Raw genomic sequence first — 21218 nt, 5'->3', positions numbered from 1 at the left:
CACTTGGTCCAAGTCTGAACCCCTCAGTCTATATGTTCACCAAGAAACAAGTGATGTTGTTTTTATTTATCACCATTATAAGTGATTGAAATACCAAAGTCAAATTGATGATTATGAAGGTCAAGTTATTACAAAACAAGGGTTGAACTCGTAAGGATCACAGTCGTTACAAAGATCAAAGTCAAGTTACAACAATTAAAGTTATTTATACAAATCAGAAAAGAGTTGATAAACATGAACGTTTGAAGTTGCGCGCGTGATGAAGAAACGATCGTTTGTAGTCGGCGAAATTTTGATCCGAAGTGGTCTTGAATCTTGATGCGACAGAGCCCCGAGTTTTGAGGCTTCCTCCGGGTTTATAATGGATTATTGAAACTTGAAAGCTGGTCTAGAGCAGCTTTCAAAATGATGGAAAATAATAGATTATCGACTATAAAATGGCTTTTGAAAAGAGGGGCAAAGGAGGGCAAAAGCGATAACAAACGAGTTTTTTTGAAAAAGTGTAAAATAGATTATTTTCAAAAAATAATACAGCTGTTTCAACAAAGATTGATTTTTTTTTGAAAATCTCGCCAATGTGCAAAACCCGGGTTTTGTCCTGTTTTGTCCCTCACCCGATTTTGTCTCTCGGCTAATTGGAAGAATACAGAAAAGAATAAACCTGTAAATCAAGTTTTGTCTCTGGTTTTACCCGCTGCGGAGACAACTTTCTCCAAAAAAAGTTGTCAACCTTTCTTGAAACGGCTGTACATTTCTTCCAGTTTTTGTAAGCCATACCAAACGGGGCCTAATGCTCTAAGTAAATTTAAAATCTCTGAAAATCTCAAAGATGGAAATTATTCTACTTGGAGTCGTGCTATTTTTGGTAGTCTTGATAGTTTAGAACTACATCATTATCTCATAGTTAAAAGTTTCAAAGACCCTGAATTGAGTGAGGCTCAATCGATAAAAACTAACAAAATTATCGTTGAATTCCTACTAAATCATCTTGATAAAGCTAATCATACTCAGCCTATCAATCATCTCACCGATCCCAATGACTCTCTTCAAATTATTCATGATCCTTTTAGTTTGTGGAGTTTTCTTAAAGACCGACACTTCCTAATCAATTCTCAACGTCTTGCATCCATCTCTAAAACCCTTAACACTGTCTCAATACATCGTAGTGATTCTCTCTCAACCTATTTAGATAAATTTGAAAGTCTATTCATTGAGTTTACTAGATATGGAGGGAAAATGGATGATATTCAGTCGGCTATTCGTCTCATTGACTCCATTACTACTCTTCCGTCAACTACTGTCGAATTTATTCACAACACAATTTCTCCTCTAACTCGTAAAGATGTTATGAAGTATCTTAGAGACTATGATATTCGACAAAGTACATTCTCAACAGAAGCTACGAGAGAAGTTCATCATGCTGAAGTCAACTCTTCGACCACTGGAATCTCTTCGAATCGAAATTCAAAAGTTGTGTGTACTGAATCATTGTGTAAAGGTCCACATCCTCCTGAACAATGTTGGTCAAGACCCGAGAATTTCAAAGAGAGAGATGATTTTCTCGCCAGGAGAAGAAACAGAGGATCTTGGAATCAAAGAGGACAACAATTCTCAAACCGACCCATTCAGTCAAGTTCAACAAATCACATTTGTGGTATGCTCCGAGTCGACTCTCCTAATGCAAACTCTGTCACCGATTCCTTTCAAAATCTATCTTTCAATACCGAGTTCACTACTATTGGTGAAGAAGTTGAAGCTAACTCCACCGAGACTAGTACATCTGATTCAATCTGGGCACTTCATGATACAGGTGCTACTCATCATATGTTTAATGATAGTAGTCTGTTTGTTAAAGATAGTCTCAAGAAAGTTGAGGACGCAAATAAACGTTTAAAACTTGCTGGAGGAGGTGTTTCATTAGCAGTCGATAGCATTGGAAAAGTCAAATTAAAAGCCGGGGATGGAACTATTTTCGAACTTAATGACTGCTTGTATGTTCCAGAACTTAGCAAAAATCTGATTGCAGGAGGATCTCTGAAATTGAAAGGAGTTCGTGAAGTTTTCAATGAATCTGAACCGACCTGTTTTGCTTTAGTCAAGGATGGGTTAGCATTATTCAATGGTGTTATCTTAAAGAATGGTCTTATGAATTTGAAAATTGATCCTGTAAGCTTCTCAGTTAAATCACCTCAGTCTTCAACCACTAGCAACTCATCAATTATCCATCGTCGATTAGGTCATTTAAATGAAAATTATCTAAAACAAATGATAAATCATGATAGTGTTGTTGGGATGGATAAAATCTTTCAAAGTTCAGAGTCTTGTGATACATGTAATCTCTCTAAAAATACAAAAATTCCTTTCAATCATACTCGTCCTCGTGCTCTAAAGTATTTGGAAAATGTTCATGTTGATCTTAGCGGAATTTATTGTGTGAATGGCTTCAATAATGAAAATTACTTTATACTTTTCTGTGATGACTACTCGAGCTTTAGACATATCTATGGTCTAACCAGCAAAACTAAAGAAGAAGTATTTGAAACATTTAAATCTTACATTGCCATTAGTGAGAGACAGACGGGTTCTAAGTTGAAGCAATTCACTTTGGATCGGGGTGGAGAATTTGTGAATAACTTACTCGGATCTTATCTTCAGGATCTTGGAATAGAATTACACTTAACTTCAGGTTATGCACCCGGGGAAAACGGGGTTTCAGAACGAGGAATGAGAATGATTAACACTAAAGCCAGATGTTCACTTTTACAATCAAATCTGCCTTCAAAGTTCTGGTTCTTAGCCTGCAAGACTGCTGTTTTTCTAACTAATCGCACTGTTACAAAATCTCTTTCCGAATTCAAAACTCCATTCAAGGTCTGGCACTTTCGAAAACCGACTGTCTCACACTTAAGAGTCTTTGATTGTCAATCTTTTCGTTTGATCAGAAAAGAAGATAGATGTTCAAAATATTCACCTGTTAGCTCCGAAGGAGTTCTAGTAGGATTTGAACAAGATAATTTTAATTATCTTATTTATGATCTGGCTGATCAAAAGTTCCACATATCTCATCATGTGACTTTCAATGAGAATATTTTTCCTTTCTCAAAGATAGAAGATCATCAACTCATATCTCCAAACTTGGTTAGATCAATTTTAATTGATGATGAAGACAAAGATAACAATGAATTGTTAAAATCAACGATTAAAAAACTTAGTATTTCTAAAATTATTAATGAAGAACCGTGTGATTTACCATCAAATGTACAAGTAACTTCAGAAGAAGAGTCAGCACCTGCTCCTGTCGTAGCAACCAAAAATAGATTTGAAAATCTAGCTCCGAGAACTTCAACTAGGACTCAACCTAAGGTTAATTATAAGGGAATGGGTGGCTACGCAGCTTTTGATAATCTGTTAACTCCTGAAGGTTATTTAAAACATATAAATCAACCTTACAAACCTCAAAATAAATATGCTTCTATCAATGACGACGATTTTTGTATTTCATCTTATTTTGACTGTCTTCCGGAATGTTACAACGCTGTGTTGAACTCAAACCCGGATCCGAAGTCCTTCAAGAAAGCCATGTTGGCAGGTGACTCCCCCAACTGGAAACTTGCATGTGACAAGGAAATGTCTTCCCTTCTGAAGAAAGACGTGTGGACGTTAGTTGACAGACCTTCTCACAAGTCCGTTATCCGTGGTATGTGGATTTTTCGGAAGAAAGTCAACCCGGAAAACTCTGTCAAGTACAAAGCACGTTTCGTAGCTATGGGAAACACCCAAGTTGAAGGAGAAGATTATGGTGAAACTTTTGCTCCTACTGGTAAACCCACATCATTACGTTTACTTCTAGCTATGGCTGCAATTTACGGTTGGGAAGTTCACCAGATGGATGCAGTTACGGCATTCCTAAATGGGATCCTGGACGAAGAAATTTATATTGAACAACCTGAAGGTTATGTTGTGTTGGGACAAGAAGAAAAGGTTCTCAAACTTAATAGATCACTTTACGGTCTTAAGCAGTCTCCCAAAATTTGGCAAGACGATGTAACTCAGTTCTTAATCAGTTTGTGCTTTGAACAATGCGCCATAGATCACTGTATTTATATCAGATCGAATCAAGAAACTCAAACTTTTACTGTAGTGTATGTTCATGTTGACGACATGGCAATAACTGGAAATGATTCCCAAACTTTTAAAGATGAAATATCCGCAAAATGGGAAATGGAAGATCTTGGATTAGCTCAGACAATTGTTGGAATAGAAGTCAATAGAAGAGCTCACCATGTTTATTCTCTCACTCAAACAAAATTCGCCCTGACTATTTTGAAAAGATTTGACATGTTAAGCTCAAAACCGGCTTCTACTCCTCTTACACCTAATATCAAACTCTATCGATCAACTGATGAAGAGTGCTCAAGTTTTTCTAATCTCAATTTAAACTATCAAAGCGCTGTGGGATCTCTTATGTATCTATCCCAATGTACTAGACCGGATCTGTCGCATTCAGTGGGTGTTCTGTCTCAACATTTAGATAGACCTGGTTTACAACACTGGAATGCGGCAATGCAAGTTTTTCAATATTTAAATGGAAGTGTTCATCTTGGTATTGTCTATTCAGGAGGAGATGAATTAGTAGTGTCTGGTCAACAAAGTTTTTCTTATCCTGTGTCACATTGCGACGCTGATTGGGCCGGCGACAAGAACACCAGAAGATCAACAACTGGATACATTTTTACGTTAGCAGGAGGAGCTCTTTCTTGGAAAAGCAGGTTACAACCTACTGTTGCGTTGTCTTCAACTGAAGCCGAATATAGAGCCATTACAGAAGCAGGACAAGAATTGTTATGGTTAAGAAAAATGATGGAGTATTTTGGCTGTCATGATCCTGAACCCACTGTTCTTCAAAGTGATAATTTAGGAGCAATTCATCTAACCAAGAAATCGATTTTTCATGGCAGGACAAAGCATATTGAAATTCAGTATCATTGGATAAGAGAGATTGTTAAAAATGGAGATCTTATTCTAGAACATTGTCCTACGTCTGAGATGGTAGCAGATTTGTTAACTAAAGCACTAGGTAAACAACAATTCATTAGACTTAGAAGTAAATTAGGAATTAAATCATAACAGACAAGAGCTTGAGGGGGTGTGTTGGAGAAAGTTAATTCTATCAAGAACTTGTCGTCATGTATATTCAAGAAGTACTTACTATCGAAGTCGAGCTTTATGTGAATTGAAGATATTCATGATGTGTTTTACTCGAAGTCGAGTTAACTTAATCTTACTCAATGTTAACGATGTGAAGAGGAGCGTGTTAGGTTGAAAGCTTATTGATCTTCATAGTGATCTAGTTCAGTGGTCGGAGTAAGTCAAAGGAGGAATTAGGGAGTGTGTGTGCGGATGTAGCTTTCATTTGAATGATATGTTTTTCTTATACGTGTTTATCTTTTTATATATATGTGTTCCTCTGTCCACCTTCAGAATCTTTTTCTCTCATCGAAGAAAAAGATTCTAAAGGTAAGGTCTTTTTATGTTTTCTTTTATTAATAAATCCTGTTATTAAATATATGAGTTTCTTTGTCTTTTTGTGTGTTACATTGTTTAGTTTCATCTTAATCTTTGTTCAGGTCTGTTGAGTCTTCGTACTCCGTCGTCTTTTAAGTCCTCAGCTTGTGTCTTGTCAACACAAAAGCTGATAGTTATTTTTATAACCTTTGTCAAAGGTTTGTGTGGTTGTTTTCTTTTCATTATATGATCGAAGAAAAAGATTCTAAAGTTTCATCTTAATCTTCGTTCAGGTCTGTTGAGTCTGCGTACTCCGTCGTCTTTTAAGTCCTCAGCTTGTGTCTCGTCAACACAAAAGCTGATAGTTATTTTTATAACCTTTGTCAAAGGTCTGTTGAGTCTTCGTACTCTGTCGTCTTTTAAGTCCTCAGCTTGTGTCTTGTCAACACAAAAGCTGATAGTTATTTTTATAACCTTTGTCAAAGGTTTCTGTCACAGTTTCGTAATCTTACACAAACGGGCGTAGGAATCTAGTTTATCATTGGCCTGTTGAGTTTAACATGAAGACATATGGATTTTATTTCACTCAGTAACTGCACGCATTTTGCCATAGGTTCACGGCTCATCATGAAAGGTGATATGATACTCATCGTATTACCACAAGAGAAATGATGTTAAGATAATTTTAGGGGAAATTGAGGATCGATTGGGGAAAAATGAGTTCCACGGTTGCTCAAACCGTGGAACCCCAGCGTTCGAGACGACCCCGAAGAACCTGGGGGTCAAGTCCGAGAGACCTGGAGGGGTTGTCAGAAAGACTCAGACAGCTGGCCTACGGTGGGAGTTTTTATTGCCGGTGGAGCGAGATTTCTGAATTCTGACCTGGACGTGTCAAATACACCTTACTTTAAATGACAGTCCAGGGTCACCGGTGCCGCTAACTTAACAAAGTCCCTGTCATCTGCCAGACTTCGGAACAAGTTCTAGACATCTGGCAGCAGGGACTTAGTGCTTATTGACACGCAGTGGCCTGAGGGTTTTGAGGCTTTTGGCTGGGAGCCACCTCTTTCCCTTGTTATCTCCTCCATATCCCGAGGAATTTTTTTGGGACCAAGGAATGAAAGATGCGCTGAGCATCAGCGCATCTTGTACACAAGAAACCAACCAAGGAACTTTCCTTGTTCATTTTCTTTTCAAGTGTAAAGATTTCAATTTTTATACCTTTTAATGTTGTTTCAACTGCTGTTTCAAGAAAAAAAAATCACTTCGAGATGTGGTTGAGAACTCTCAAACTGTGTTTGAGAAGTGTTGTTGTAAGCCAGATTGGGTTTGCTGAACCTAGAGTTTATTCATCTCAGTCGTAGTCAAGCATCTCAGTCGTAATCAAACATCCTTCAAAGTATTTTATTGCAACGTTGATAATCCTTAACTTGAAATCACAATCAAACAATATGCTCACTCGCAGTAAGCGTAACAAGGAACTGACGCTGAAGGACAATGAGAAGAATCACGAGGCTAAATCAAGCATGAACAGGATTACCATTCGAGAAACACTGCTCTCTGCAAACATCAATGCACAGCGCTTACATCTGATTGAAAAGTTTCAATTTGCATATTTGACGCCACCATGGGACGAGCAAGTCGATTCTGCTTTATCTTTAATGCACCAGAAAAATACCATTCTCCTAGCTGGTACTGGCTTTGGTAAATCGCGAGTGGCAGAACTATACTATCGTCTTTTTCCAAAAAGCAAAAATCCCATAGTGCTTGTAATCAATCCATTGGATGCACTCGGTGATATTCAAGTGTGTTTAGTTCATTGTTCCATTTGTTATGAATTCAATCTTATGGTAAACATTTGTTACATTCGTTAAGGTCGAAGAAAAGTCTATGGGCGGGATCTCAGCAATAAACCTCACTCAGGCAAATATGAGTGAGGACGCTGCTTCAGCAATCTTGGCCGGAAAATATCATTTCATCTAATTAGTATGCGTCAAATGACATCTCTCAAATTCAAAGACACATGTTTCACAATACATTGAACTTATTTTTTTCTTGTGCTCTTTTCAGAGTCCGGAAATCTTTTTGAACAGCCCAATATTCAAAACGTTATATTTCAATAAAGATTTTCAAAATCAACTCATCTTGAAAGTAGTGGACGAGGCACTTCTGATCTACCTATGGGGGCTAGTTGCCAGTAGAGCTGCTCGACACATATCAAGTCACCAAAAATGGCAAGATCGTGGAGTTTTCTGACCGTCATATGGAAATCTATTTGGACAGTTTGAGGCCACCGCTCATATTCCTGTACTATTGTTGTCGGCGACTTGTCGTCCTGTGGTACTTCAAGCAATCAAAGACAACTTCCGGTGGAGCAAAGACGACCTTGTTGTACATAGAGCTGAGTTGGTTTGCCCTGAACTCCGTCTAATACGTGTACCTCTTCAGCATCCCCTCGCTACTGGTGAGGATATGCAATATTTTTTTTCTCCGGCTACTCAAGTACCACCTTCCCAGATTCCACAAACTCTGATCTACTCGGGTAAAAAGAGTGAGACTTTTGAAACTTTACGAGCACTCAACTCTGCTCGCGGAGTTCCGGAAGAAACAAGGAACGGCAAAAGTGATTGCGCTCAAAGGTTCACGGCTGCAACCGTCCCAAACGATAAACTCGACCGATGTCGCGATTTCGGAAAGGGAGCCTTTTGAGTGATGTGCTGCACCATGGCTCTTGGTCTTGGTCAGAATTGGTGCAATGTATGTCGGGTGATTGTCATGGGACGAGGTGATCCCGCGACTATAGCGCAGATGCTAGGTCACTGTGGCCGTGGTAACAGACCTGGCTTGGGTATAATGCTGGTCGAGAAAAAAAATAATCGCCAGGGGGTGGGTAAAATGGATCCGTACTCCGAAGAAGGTCGGACAAAGGCTCTGGCGGAAACCCCTGTTTGTCTACGTGTAGCTTTTGCCGTTGATAATCTGTAAGCTCAAGCTTGTCTCCTTCTTGAAAACGCAATTGAGCTGATAATTTTCTTTACACAGTTTGGGATACATACCCAAATCTTTTGAAGATAAAGGTTATTGGGATGAATTAACTCGTCAAAAGAAAGCTGGCATGCCCCGCTGCCTATGCTCAAACTGTGAGCCTCGCGCTGCTTGCAGGCTCATGTCATTACAACCAAATTTAACAAATGCCAACTTCGATGAGATCGTGTTATCAGCTGATGAAGAAGAGCCAGCACCTGGCAACCCATCTGGTTGTGATTCTATAGTTTCGAAAACAGTAACAATGAATACTTGTAAAGAAGAAGATCCGATCAGGACCATTCCCGTAATGCTCGACCTTTTCAATCGCATTCGCACAAACTTTGACACACTGTATGAATCAACATTTCACGATGATGATTCATTATATACTGCATCTGACCTACTCAACACACAAGTGGTATGGAACTTGGTCAAGAACTGCCGGGAAATTCGTAATGGACAACGACTACCAGAGATCTTGGGGAGTGAGACTATACGTGGGTGCTTTAGCAACATTGTGGCTAGTGTGGAAAGCTGGTTTGAAAGTGAAATGTATAAATCATACATGTTGACTAACAATAATATTTATCCTTGGTTACCACAGCCACGGATAAATAAAAGAAAGGAGGATTTTGGAAGCGGTCCAAGCAAACGTCTCCGCGCAGGCCTCGAAAAGACCACTCAAACAGGTGGTAACCATCAACAGGGAGAGCCTTCAAATTATCAACACGCTGATCTACATTCAGGTTTCTTGAATAAATCATCCAAAGAACCTGGTAATTTCAAACCAACAACCGTTCAATTCGAAAATGAAGGCTTCAAGTTGTCTAAGAACCACTCAAGAACAATCAAGAACTGTAAATACCTTATATAATCAAACACTTAATCCTATTCAAACACCGGTTCAGTCCGCCTCACAGGGCTTTAGTAATCAAAATATATATAGTACGACGTTCAAGACCCCTTTTCAAATAGATCCAAACGTACCTGATCAGCACTTTCATATAAATCAAATGCCAGTTCAATCTTTACCTACAATCAATTCTAGATTGCCCAGAACACCCAATCAGACCAAAATGCAACCGATTGGTGAAAACCAAGGAGAGTACGGATATTCCCCTCAAAAACATATACATATGTTCCAAACACCTCCATCTATACCAACTCGCTCGAATGTAGACAGTCATGCGCTTGTTCATTTTCCACCTCCAAATAAGATACCAATGGACCAAACTCATCTTCGTACCAATACGTATTTCCACCCTACACCGGTCCCATTCTCAGGTCACTCGAACGTTCCAAATCAAACACCCTTTGGATTTTCTTCTCAATCGACTAAGCAACACCACCGAGAACCAATTCGAATGTCACCTGACACAAATTTACTTAATTCCAATGCACGACATCAGGCCGGTCAAACCAATGCAAAAACAACTAGAAGTTCAGTTCAATCTTCACCTCAGCCAAATTTCGATGATATCATATCATCATATCATCATAGATCGACTCCACAGGCCGAATTAATTACCTCTCAACAACCAGATAGGTTCAATGAACCACTGGTTCCATACTCTTCTGATTTTAATTCCCACACACTGAAAACGCCTCGAACCATTTTGCTAAACATGATATCGGGTAATGTTTCAGGTGACCCCAAATGGAACTCATCGCCTTCAGCTCATGTTGATCAACCAACATCTCCTTGCAACTTTCAAATGAATCGACAAACTTCATTCACAGTTTCTTCTCACTCAAAGAGAGAACAAACAGTATTTTTTTCATCAAATCAAGTGACTAATTCAACCAACGCGCAATCTACACACAAACACATCAATCAACCGCATGTAAATCAAAACATCCCGCTCCAGATTAGGTCAAATTTCGCTCCGAACGTCCCAAACAATCAACAATTTGACGAGACGCTATCTATGAACAGAAGAGTACGACTACCTAGTGTTCATAGTCTTGTTCAAACTGCCCCAACCTCTAGTGGAAGCGAGAATCGATTCATGGTCAATATTCAATCAGGCAGGTCGACTCGTAATGATTACATAGTGAGTTGGTCATAACCCATTTATTTTGAGGATCAAAAGTTCCACAACATGGACTTACTCGGTGCTACATATAAACCATCAGCAGAAATAAACGCTCACTCCATACTTTCAAGCTCCTTGGCTGTTTCCATCGCGTTTGGGCAACCCCAGAAAAATCGTGAGGTTTTTGATTTTGCAGCATCCTTTGCTAGAATTCCTTGGAGTTTATCTAGTCCTGTAATCATGTAATCCGGAGTGGGTGAAGGTTGTGGTGCTTGGTTAGCTTCAACGAGCTTTGATTTTGCCATTCTAAGAAAATTTTCCAGGCTTGTTGCTGAAATTTGATGATCACCAGACTGAAAGACCAAATTATCACCCAAACGTAACCTCAGGTGTCTGATTAGCTGTTTGAGCTTGGTGTAGAATTTGTTTCTTTTTAGTTAGTATTTGATTATTGCAATCATATTAAGTTGAGCAAGTGACAAGACTTACAATGTCAACATTTAATGAGAACCGTTCCGTGAGCCTCTGGATACTGGTACCAGCACCCTTTTAGAAATTTTGAAAATTTCAAAATTGAAATGACAATGTCAATTTGGTCACATACTTAAGCGATTGTTTTGAAAGTCACTTACTGCGTGGTTGAAAAAATACTTCAGCCACCAATTTTGTAACTCCAAATAGAAATCCTTTGCAATGAAATGACCAGGCCGACCGGATGCTGAAATCAACATTGAACGTTTGATAACATGCGCCAAACCCTTTGGAAGATAGTGTTCCAAGAGCAGTATGAGACGAGGAAGGTGCTGCGCGTAATGGGTTAAGCCGGGAAGAGATTGTCCCATAATTGACCACCGTTTCCACACTAGTATCAAACGACCTATATCACCAGCTTTTGACGCATCATTTGCTTCAACCACCGTAGCAAGATCTCTAAGCTGGATGCAAAGGTTGTATGTTCGGATCTGGCCCTTTTTTTTGGCAGCTAACACTTCTTTTCGTGCGAAAAACCTTTTGTAGGTCAGGTCAATTATCTCCTGGGCAGATTTTTGATCACTAAGATCCCAACCCTTAACACCTTTGTCTATGACTGAGCTGTTTGGATAGAAACAGATAAAGTAAAACATCTGATCTTTTCGAAGTCAAACAAAATGAGAAGATGAGAATTTATCAAAGGCAGAAGACCAAAGTGGCAGTATGAACATGGTTTATACATTCAATACCGGAACCGCTCCGATACGATACCAATTTCACCCTATCCTTGTATCGGAGCGGTATGGCCGCTATGATCACTCCGATATCACTCCGATATCTTTTTGTAAAAAAACTCTCCCAAGATATCGGAGCGGTAAAACCGCTCCGATACGCTATATAGCGGCGATATGGCTTGAAAAAACAAATAAAAAATAAATTACAAAAAAAACCTATAACCTTGATATAGTATGACTCGGTTTTTGGAGTAGTGACTGATCAGCTAAAAGACAATTGGTAAAACAGTCTAACAGAGGTGAAGATGAATGCGGAGAGGTGTTGAGAGGGACTTGCCAAAGAGGAATGAATGTTTTTGATTGGACGATGCGAGATCGAGGCCAGGTTGAAATGAATAGGTTTCAAGAACCTCCGAATTGCTTGATTGATTGAACTGAGATTCGGATTGCCATGAGAATTGCACATCCCAAGATAATGATGCAAAAGTTGCCAGCTTAATAGAATGATTTGTAATCTGTGACTTGGACAAGATAAAGTTAAATATGTCTGTTGCTCAAGTTTAAATAACTGAAGTTCTAATGAGATAAGTTCTTGAAATGATAGTCGATTAACACTCAATGGTCCTATTTGAGTATTCATCCTGGAAGCTTGTGAGAATTGTGAAATTGGGTCTGGTAATCGATCGGTGGCGAAGATGTTTGCTGATTCAAATAGTTGTTTCCAAGGATAGTTTGATGAGTTTTTAGCCAGTTTGAGTAATTTGATGGCATTTTGAAGTTGAGATTGAATTGGTTTTTGTTCATGATGATGATAGTCTGAATGAAAGTTGATTGAGAATGGATTAATCAGCATCTTAACTTTCTTTTTATGGTTTTGATTGAGAATAAATTGAGTGCTTCGTTTGCAGACCATTGTTCTCCCTTTTCAATGACTGTTTTCATCAATCATTCACCCAATTCATTCCATTCCTCGCATTTTGTTTCTTCATTTAAGCTTTGGACATCTTCAACTTCAACTGGACGTTCTTGTTGTTCTTGAGTATTCTGTAATAATATTGTTGATTCGTTAGCTAATAGGTAAACAAAGTTGAGTTTTGAGATGCCGAGCAGGGTATGGTTTCGTCCGATATATTCCAATATATATCAGATAAAACTCGGACCCAGCCGGTATCGGAGCGGTCACTCCGATACCTGATTTTCAACATCTGGATGGCGGAGCGGAGCCACCGCTATATATAGTGGTGAATATAGCGGTCTCAAAACCGCTTCGATACCGCTCCGATACCGCTAAAAGTTGCGGAGCGGTTCCGGTGTTGATACATTCCATGACTGAACTGTAATCTTTCTTTTCTTTCGGCGGTTTTGATGATCCTCCCAAAGATTCCCAGATCCTCCCAACACCTGTGTCTTTGTTGTTGTTATGATTACCCCAAAGTGCTAACACAATTGCTTGAGAAAAATTCCACATTGTGTGGGCTGCTCCGGGAACAGTAAGAAAATTATGTAAACCTTCATGACGATTTCCAGCTGGCATTCGATGGCGGCGAAGACTTTCAAAATGCATGCAGGTGCCTACATCACCTTTGATGATTTGTAACTCATCAGCGTGATCAGCCAGTGGTCTATCTGTTTGTTTAGTGACTGCCTCAAGTATCTGACCTATGCCTTCAGCTGAATTATCGGCTGCATTCATCAATTCCAGCATCAGCGTATCAGCTTCCTCGACATCCAAAACCTCTATTGATGGGGATTGAAGTGACAGTTCAAGAGTAGATGCTGAATTCGGTGAAATGTAATTGACATATGCTTGAGCTAGCTGTGCTTTGCATACTTCACACCAATGACTTGTAGCGTCATCGTCAGGAATGAATGTGTGCGCATCAACACCAGATTCAAGATCTTTATTCATTGACTCCGTGAAGGCCTCCATTGTCAGATCGTCCTTTGAAACCGAACCGAGAAGTTTTTTGGAGAGGAAATGGAAGTATCCCCACGTTCCGTGAAAAAGCCGACTACTTGCTTCAACTCGTTTGTGGTGTACCTTTTCTTGGATGTCCAGATTATCAAAGCACAATATCGGTCTTAATTTGTAAGTTTTACCAAGGCGTGTCTTCAGAAGTCTTGCTGATACTCTTCGGAGTCGTTCCAATACCCGCAAAGCCGTATTGCGAGAGGCACAAAGTCCAATAGATTGAAGATAGGCATTAACTCGCTCACTGACACCGGCTGCCAGGAAAGCTAACGCGTTTTCAAGCTGGAATCCGTTAACTCGACGGTTGCACACATTAGGGCCCGTTCGGATCGTTTTCAGATATTATCTGACCTGAAAACGAAATTTCGATTTGCCCCTATCTCAAGGGGCACATCGACATTGTTGTATTTTGGACATGGAAGTTACCGAACAGCAAACCAAAAGAGGTCAACCGACATCTGTTGACCTCGTGATGATCATATCGCTGTTCGGTAACGGCCATATCAACTTGCATGCATTTTCATTTGCCTCAATCTTTTGAAACGGTCATCCAGACCTTCATCATTTGCATCCTAAACTTTCCTTCTTGTGTTGACATTGCACCAAAATGGTTCAAATTGAACAATCGATTTCAAAAGTGATAACAGATTTGAAGATTTAACATAAAGAAACGAACAAAAAACAAAAAGAAAGAAAAGAGACAAAGCGAATAGAAACAAAAAACAAAAACGAAAAGGAAAAGGAACAGAAGAAAGGAAAGAACGAAAAGAAAAGAAAAGAAACAAAACAAAAACAAAGAACAGAAGCAAACAAGAAACAAAAAACAAAAAGAAAGACATGAAGACAGCAGAAAACAAGTTGATTGAAGAACTGCTTCGCTGCGAGGAATCAGGATGGCTAAGCAAAGGCGTGAGGATCAAAAAGGAAAAAGAGTGCGTGGGTAATGAGAAAAGGAGAAAGAAGTGATGGTTAGATGGGGGTTGAGGGAGGAGCACATCGACATATTGGCTCGAGATACAGCCAATTGGCTGTATCTCAATATGGATCAATATCTCGATCTTGATGATCAGATACTGACCTCAGATATTTGAACCGAACGCCAATCAGATTTTGAATATCTGGTGGAGTTTGGACCCAGATACTATCTGGCGCTATGTAACACTTTTGGTGTGAAATTTCGCCAGATAGTATCTGCTCGCGGTGTCCAAACGGGCCCTTAGCTATCATTAAGCAAACATTTTGTGCAGCCTGTGAAAAGCCAAATCCAATCATAGTGTGAGCGGTGAAACCCAAAAATATGTAAGTGAAAAATAAACATCATTCAAAATACACATCATTTAAAAGAAACCCACCGAAGACACTCGTGCTCTTGTCCACTTTGACCGACGCACTCGACAAGTGCGATCAAGGCCTTCAGCCTCGGCAAGTGAACCATCTTCAGATATGTCATCATCAGGTTTGCTCAAATTCAAAAGGTTCAGTTGTTTCCCGCCAGTCGAGTCTAAATCTAAATCATCGGTTTCGGAGGAATCCGATAGCGCATCTATATGATCAATCCAGGGGCCATCTGAGTTGCCTTCAAGTTCCAGTTCAAAATCTGCATTGCATCCTGAATCTTGGCGCTTTTTTCCTTTGCAGGTGAAATAATCAAATGAGCCTCCGCTGTGCAATTGGCCAGGAATCTTCGAGATAGAAGCTGGAAAAGGAACAGCATAGCCTTTTCCGCTTTCTCTCCTCGTTCTGCCGAGGCTCCAGGGCCGAAAAACCGGTGAGTGACCCTCTTTGAGCTCACAAAGCTGCCTAGCTTAGTCCGATTTCGACGGGAGGTTTTCATCTTTAGCAATTGATCTGCCTATATAAGATATTGGGCACTTGAGTGTCAGTAACTTGAAGCAGTATGTATGAAAATGAGTTCTCATATGTAAATCACCTCTTCCAATACAAACTCGCGCCAAAGGTCCCTTCCTGGCATTGTTTTCCAAGCCAGGCCGCGTATTGCTCGTAAAATGCGCAGGGTCGAAGGCCAACCGGTGGGTGTGCCCCACAGCTTTCGCAAGGTGGCTAGTCGCTCAGTATCTCTTCGCATGTCCGCTGGGGCATCCTTGTTAGATTGTGCAGACAAGAATATTTGCAAGAAACTTTTTGGCTTCAAATTGACGGAGTGGATGGTATCACAAACTGTCAAGGAGTCTTTGATGTCTTTGTGAGTGATCTTCAAATCATTTCCTGCTTGATCTTCCATGTTGATTATGACCACTTAATAAACCGAGCAATCCAATCAATTGTGATGATGAAAAAGGGATTTGGAATTAAAGATTTCAACGTATGTTGATCACTCGACTACGACTGAGATGAATAAACTCTAGGTTCAGCAAACCCAATCTGGCTTACAACAACACTTCTCAAACACAGTTTGAGAGTTCTCAACCACATCTCGAAGTGGTGTTGTTTTTTCTTGAAACAGCAGTTGAAACAACATTAAAAGGTATAAAAATTGAAATCTTTACACTTGAAAAGAAAATGAACGAGGAAAGTTCCTCGGTTGGTTTCTTGTGTACAAGATGCGCTGATTCTCAGCGCATCTTTCATTTCTTGGTCCCAAAAAAATTCCTCGGGATATGGAGGAGATAACAAGGGAAAGAGGTGGCTCCCAGCCAAAAGCCTCAAAACCCTCAGGCCACTGCGTGTCGATAAGCACTAAGTCCCTGCTGCCAGATGTCTAGAACTTGTTCCGAAGTCTGGCAGATGAATCATGACAGGGACTTTGTTGAGTTTAAAAAATTTGGAGATCGGTTCGATATCAGGCCTGTCAAAGAGTTGACCCGTGGTGTAATATATCCTAATGAATTTGAATACATACATGCATTTTTGAATCCTTCATATGTACACTTCTTTCACTTTAAGTATGTAGATAGTCTGAAAATTGAAGAAAAGGAAAGGAAACAAACAAAGGAACAAGGAAAAAGAAAAAAAAGAAAAGAGAATTCTAGGTCAACCATTTTAGCAAAGACACAAATGCCAACAGCTGTGGGATCTGATGTTGGATGTGTTGACCCCGGCTAAAGATTCTGTAACTTATTTTTATATATAACTCTGATTTCAACCGTCAACGCCAACAATTGCTGATGCTCTTACAGGATTCGAGCACGACTGCAGCACAGCCATCGTGCAGCAGCAGTCAACGAAACATCAGCTACCTTACGTTCACTCCTGAGAGTTGATAGCATTGTGGAATCTGTTGGACTGAATCCAAACAAAAACAAAATCTTAGTATAAGATAAAGAAGAAACAGACACGAAAATCTTATGATAAGATTTTGTAAAGAAACAGTCAGATGAGCTCTTTATTACCTGAATCCAAACAAAAACAAAATCTTAGTATAAGATAAAGAAGAAACAGACACGAAAATCTTATGATAAGATTTTGTAAAGAAACAGTCAGATGAGAAAAGAAAACATCAGACTGGTGTTCAACATCAGGTTATAAAGAAAATACGAAAATGAAATTATAATGAAATGACGTCACAACACCATTGACGTAATGTTCCTAATTGGGCTATATGATGTAATGTAGTCATAATTGAGAACAACGAAAATGGAGAAGATCAGAAATACATTTATGAGAAATACATTAAATATGTAGTAAGACATTTGAAGCACAAATAAATCCAACAGAATCTATCTTTGTTTTTCTTCTGCTTATGCGTTACATTTTCTTCCAGATCCACTATAGTGTGTTGATCATTAGATGAGCCTGACGGAGAGAATATGGGTTGTCTCTGGCAAACCACCGAGCTCGCGAGATTGTAGAACCGGAGGACCCCGGAAAGCTCCAGGTCAACTATCCGACCTAAAACAACCCAAATTGACCTTTTCAATACCCTGTGACGCGGTAAAAACCCAAAAATTGAGGTCAAACAATTCCGGTTTCGTCGGTACGTTCAAAGAGCAAAAATCGCTAAAATTTCCTCACGAGACGAATCCATTCGTTTTTCGTCGGTATGTACGTTGAAAAGGGAGTGTTTTTGGCCTTTTTTTCCGGCCAAAGACAAATCCATACCTGTCAGGTCGGTACGTCTGAATTCAAAAAAACGGGTTTTTGCTCGAAAAAGACCCAAAAAATTCCTTTTTCGTCGGTACGTCAGCGTTTTTTTGGACCCTCGATCCATACATTTTAGGTCGGATAGTTTACCTGGAGCTTTCCGGGGTCCTAGAACCGGTCTGTAACGCGCGCCAACTTCTCGACGTCGAAATAGTCCCTAAATGGTCCTTTCTTCCCAACTGGTACGGACGGACAATGTAAACCTAAACCAACTTAGACTTATCCAAGACCCACGCTGGTTCTGGCACGCTTCGAAAACTGCGAGGTCGAGGAAGAGAATCGTCTACATATTGCGCGCGCGCTTCTTTTCTCAGACAAAGCTTTCCAGACATACTCAAGTACTGAGAAATGAACCGATGGAATGCCGACGCCAAGGATTTGAACAGAATTACTTATGAAACTCGAAAATCCTCATCCGAACTGATAAGTTATTTCAAGCCAATTTCTGGGGGAGTATGTAGACACGTAGAAGGCACTGGTGAGAGAAGGCTCACCTGGAAGGTGTTGAGTTTGACATGCAATTCTATACTATATTCTATATCACAATCACCTAAACTTATCAGATGACGTCCCCCCGCTTGAGTCGAGGGAAGACAACACCAGAGTACATACAGTCGAACCCGCGCAATTGCATAATTTGGGGGGAACATCGGGCCTATGCAATTTCATAGGTTATGCAAAGTGAGGTAAAATACAGGATAGGTTAAAATGCATAAAGTTATGCATATATGCGGAAATAGGCCAAAATACATAACATTATGCATTTTTGCAGGTTATGAGCTAGGCTTTAAGACTTAGGGCTCAAGGTTTATGCCTAATTATGTACTTTTTATCCTGTATTTTGAGTAAAAGCTATGCAATTGGGCTTCCAAGACCCGGTTTTTTTGGGTTTTGACTTATGCATTATCATTTTTGACAAAATTATGCAATAAATGCAATTTTTAGCCCGCACCTAGTCGGGGAAAGTCCTGGCCTATGCAAAAAGGCTGATTATGCAGTTGCGCGGGTATGCAATTGCGCGGGTTTGACTGTATATAGCAGCTAGCTCAGGCTAGCTCTATAAAAGACCAGGCTTCAGTTACCCCTTTGGTCTCCCCACTAACACTTCCTCACTCCGTCTCACTTCTCGTATCTCATTCAATCTTTTATTAATTATTAATCTTACCTTCCACCACTTCTGAGGTCAATTTTCTTTCTTCTTTGGTATTTTTGGGGTAGCTTCTGATCGTTTGACTATATCATCATACTGAGGCTTTGTTTATCATTGCGATCACTTCTTTCATCGCCGATTGATTTCATCCTCAGACGACTGTTTGAATCAAACATCATGTCAGCCTCATCCAGATCGATGAATTTGAGTGCACTGGTCGTCGGTGTAGTGTTTCTGATCGCTCAAGTCAAATGCCAGGCCCAGGGGACATGGAGAGTGAGTTACTGATTATCATCTAAATCAAGTCACTCTATTCTTACCTGTTGACCCTAACGACTTTCATCTTCAGCCAATTTGTGAAAGCGGCAGCACTGTTGCGTGGCTCGGCGCGCATGGAGGGCTGTTGCCGCTATCTTATGCGGGAGTACCTGTATCGGGCAGAGGCCAATGCCTCGCTTCGAACACCGGCGCCACCTTTGATCTCATCACCGCCCCTACTGCTTTCAACTTTCCGATCGCCGGCAGAGTGTTGCTCTGTGGAACGAGCAACGGTTGTGCGAGCGCCAGCCCGGCACCTCCAGCCCAAGTAACGGTAAGTGTCATGCTATCTCAAGTTGAATTGCTATTCTTGATTTTCACATCTGATCTGACAATCATCGATGTTATCTTATCATTTCAGGCGAGAATATGTTCAGGTCAAAGCGTTGTGGCCTACATTTCCGGCCCAACCAACACGATTTATCCCGCTAATGGTCAGGGGACTCCATCTGGGCAAGCCAGATGCACTGGAACTACTAGCATCCCGGAACTAACAGTTGATGCAGTCCCAAGTTTCCCTCTGGGTTCCAACCCTTATTGCGCTATGGCCAATGGTGACTGTGCGAGAGTCGCCTGAGTTGTCCTCTGTGTTGTTTCCAACTCTTTTTCTGTCGTTTCTAGATTTTCCGTTTTTCTGCATGTGAATCTGTTCATTCTCATTCACAAACATGGCTTCTACTACATTCTGAAAGTTAAACAATGATATTGTTAGGATCTACGTCCAAGTTTGTTCTAGTGCCTTTGAATTGCGACTTTTTTTCCCTTCACCCTTGAACAACCATGTCAGGCAATTAGCTATGTTCATCTAAATCGTTTTTGTCTTCGTCACGATCTTTATTGAAGCTTGCAGTTCTTATAATTCAAAGTTTTGAGCTACCTGTCTCCATTCAAGAAAGCCGCCAATTCAACAGGCAGAGCTCGTCTGTGTCAAACACATCAGCCTGCTATTGCGCTTCACATTGATGATACGGCTGAGTGATGGGCTACACGATCGCCTCAGCTTACAGATTTCTTTTGACATAATGTGGTTTTGAATTATCACGATTCATCGTCATGACTAAACCTTTCAGCCCTCCTGTGTGATGATCGGGGTTGTAGTCAAAACAACACGGTTTTTGTTGCAAACGGCGATAAAGAAAGGAGAAGGTAAGAATGATGAGTATCATTCAATCATATGAAGTCTCATCATGTTATATCAACAGAGTTCAATCGGACGTCCAACTACATGACGGTCTTCGTAAACTAGTTTGTACGATTTCCCTAAACTTTTTATTAATCCAACTCACTAAGAATGTCTCATTACGATCTAACCATCAACAAGACAACGATGCAGGTCAATCTCACGTTTTGGAATTTTACGATACCTTAAAAGAAGAAGAAAAAACTACATTTTTGAAACAATCAAACACATTTGATCCTAATCGAGTCAATCCAATCTTTGAAGCATCAACTCAAAATATTCCATCAGAACCTTCAAATGATGAAGATAAAGAACCGCCACGAATTGATTCAATTGCATCTATAATTTTAACTGGAAGTGAAAGTCAAGGTCCAGGATGGAAAGCCATTTGGAAATTGATATGAGTCATCAGTTGTTTTTCATGGCCTACTAATCAACAAAAAACATGATCAGTTGCTTCACACGTCAGGATCAACAGAGGGATTTCTGAAGAAAAAACAACAAATCAAAAAAAAATCGATCAAGGGTTTTTTTGAAGATAAAGATTGAAAAGAACCAAACGTGAAATGGTAACTTCATTAGGATACTCATAAACAAGATCTTTAAACTCATATTCTTCTTCTAGATTGAGTGATTTGATGTTGATGCTGATGATGAAGTAGAGTTAAGCAGCTTTCAAGAGTTCGTGGTTGAGGTTCAATCGATTTGGGTAAAATGTAAAGGT

At 40.0% G+C, this 21218-nt stretch overlaps 4 protein-coding genes across 4 annotated transcripts; 3 read left to right on the top strand and 1 right to left on the bottom strand.

The window, feature by feature from the left end:
• Nucleotides 1-8620: 8620 nt before the first annotated feature.
• Nucleotides 8621-9406, top strand: MELLADRAFT_62053 (uncharacterized protein; the record flags this gene model as incomplete). The annotated part of the gene is made up of 1 exon (XM_007408443.1): nt 8621-9406. One exon carries the CDS (start codon nt 8621-8623, stop codon nt 9404-9406), a length of 786 nt encoding a protein of 261 aa, XP_007408505.1.
• Nucleotides 9407-9608: 202 nt separating this feature from the next.
• MELLADRAFT_62052 (uncharacterized protein) lies at nt 9609-10601 on the top strand (the record flags this gene model as incomplete). Its single annotated transcript, XM_007408444.1, has 1 exon — nt 9609-10601. The coding sequence occupies one exon, from the start codon at nt 9609-9611 to the stop codon at nt 10599-10601; it is 993 nt and encodes a 330-aa protein (XP_007408506.1).
• Nucleotides 10602-15082: 4481 nt separating this feature from the next.
• On the bottom strand, nt 15083-15987 carry MELLADRAFT_62051 (uncharacterized protein; the record flags this gene model as incomplete). The annotated part of the gene is made up of 2 exons (XM_007408362.1): nt 15083-15541; nt 15676-15987. The coding sequence occupies 2 exons, from the start codon at nt 15985-15987 to the stop codon at nt 15083-15085; spliced, it is 771 nt and encodes a 256-aa protein (XP_007408424.1).
• A 2981-nt stretch (nt 15988-18968) lies between these two features.
• MELLADRAFT_71516 (uncharacterized protein) lies at nt 18969-20199 on the top strand (the record flags this gene model as incomplete). Its single annotated transcript, XM_007408445.1, has 4 exons — nt 18969-19028; nt 19152-19272; nt 19346-19588; nt 19676-20199. 3 exons carry the CDS (start codon nt 19174-19176, stop codon nt 19889-19891), a joined length of 558 nt encoding a protein of 185 aa, XP_007408507.1.
• Nucleotides 20200-21218: the final 1019 nt, after the last annotated feature.

The sequence above is a fragment of the Melampsora larici-populina genome (assembly GCF_000204055.1).
Source record: "Melampsora larici-populina 98AG31 unplaced genomic scaffold MELLAscaffold_12, whole genome shotgun sequence".
Classification (NCBI taxonomy): Eukaryota; Fungi; Basidiomycota; class Pucciniomycetes; order Pucciniales; family Melampsoraceae; genus Melampsora; species Melampsora laricis-populina.
The sequence above is the reverse complement of the archived record's forward strand: the minus strand, read 5'-3'. Positions and strand labels throughout refer to the sequence as shown.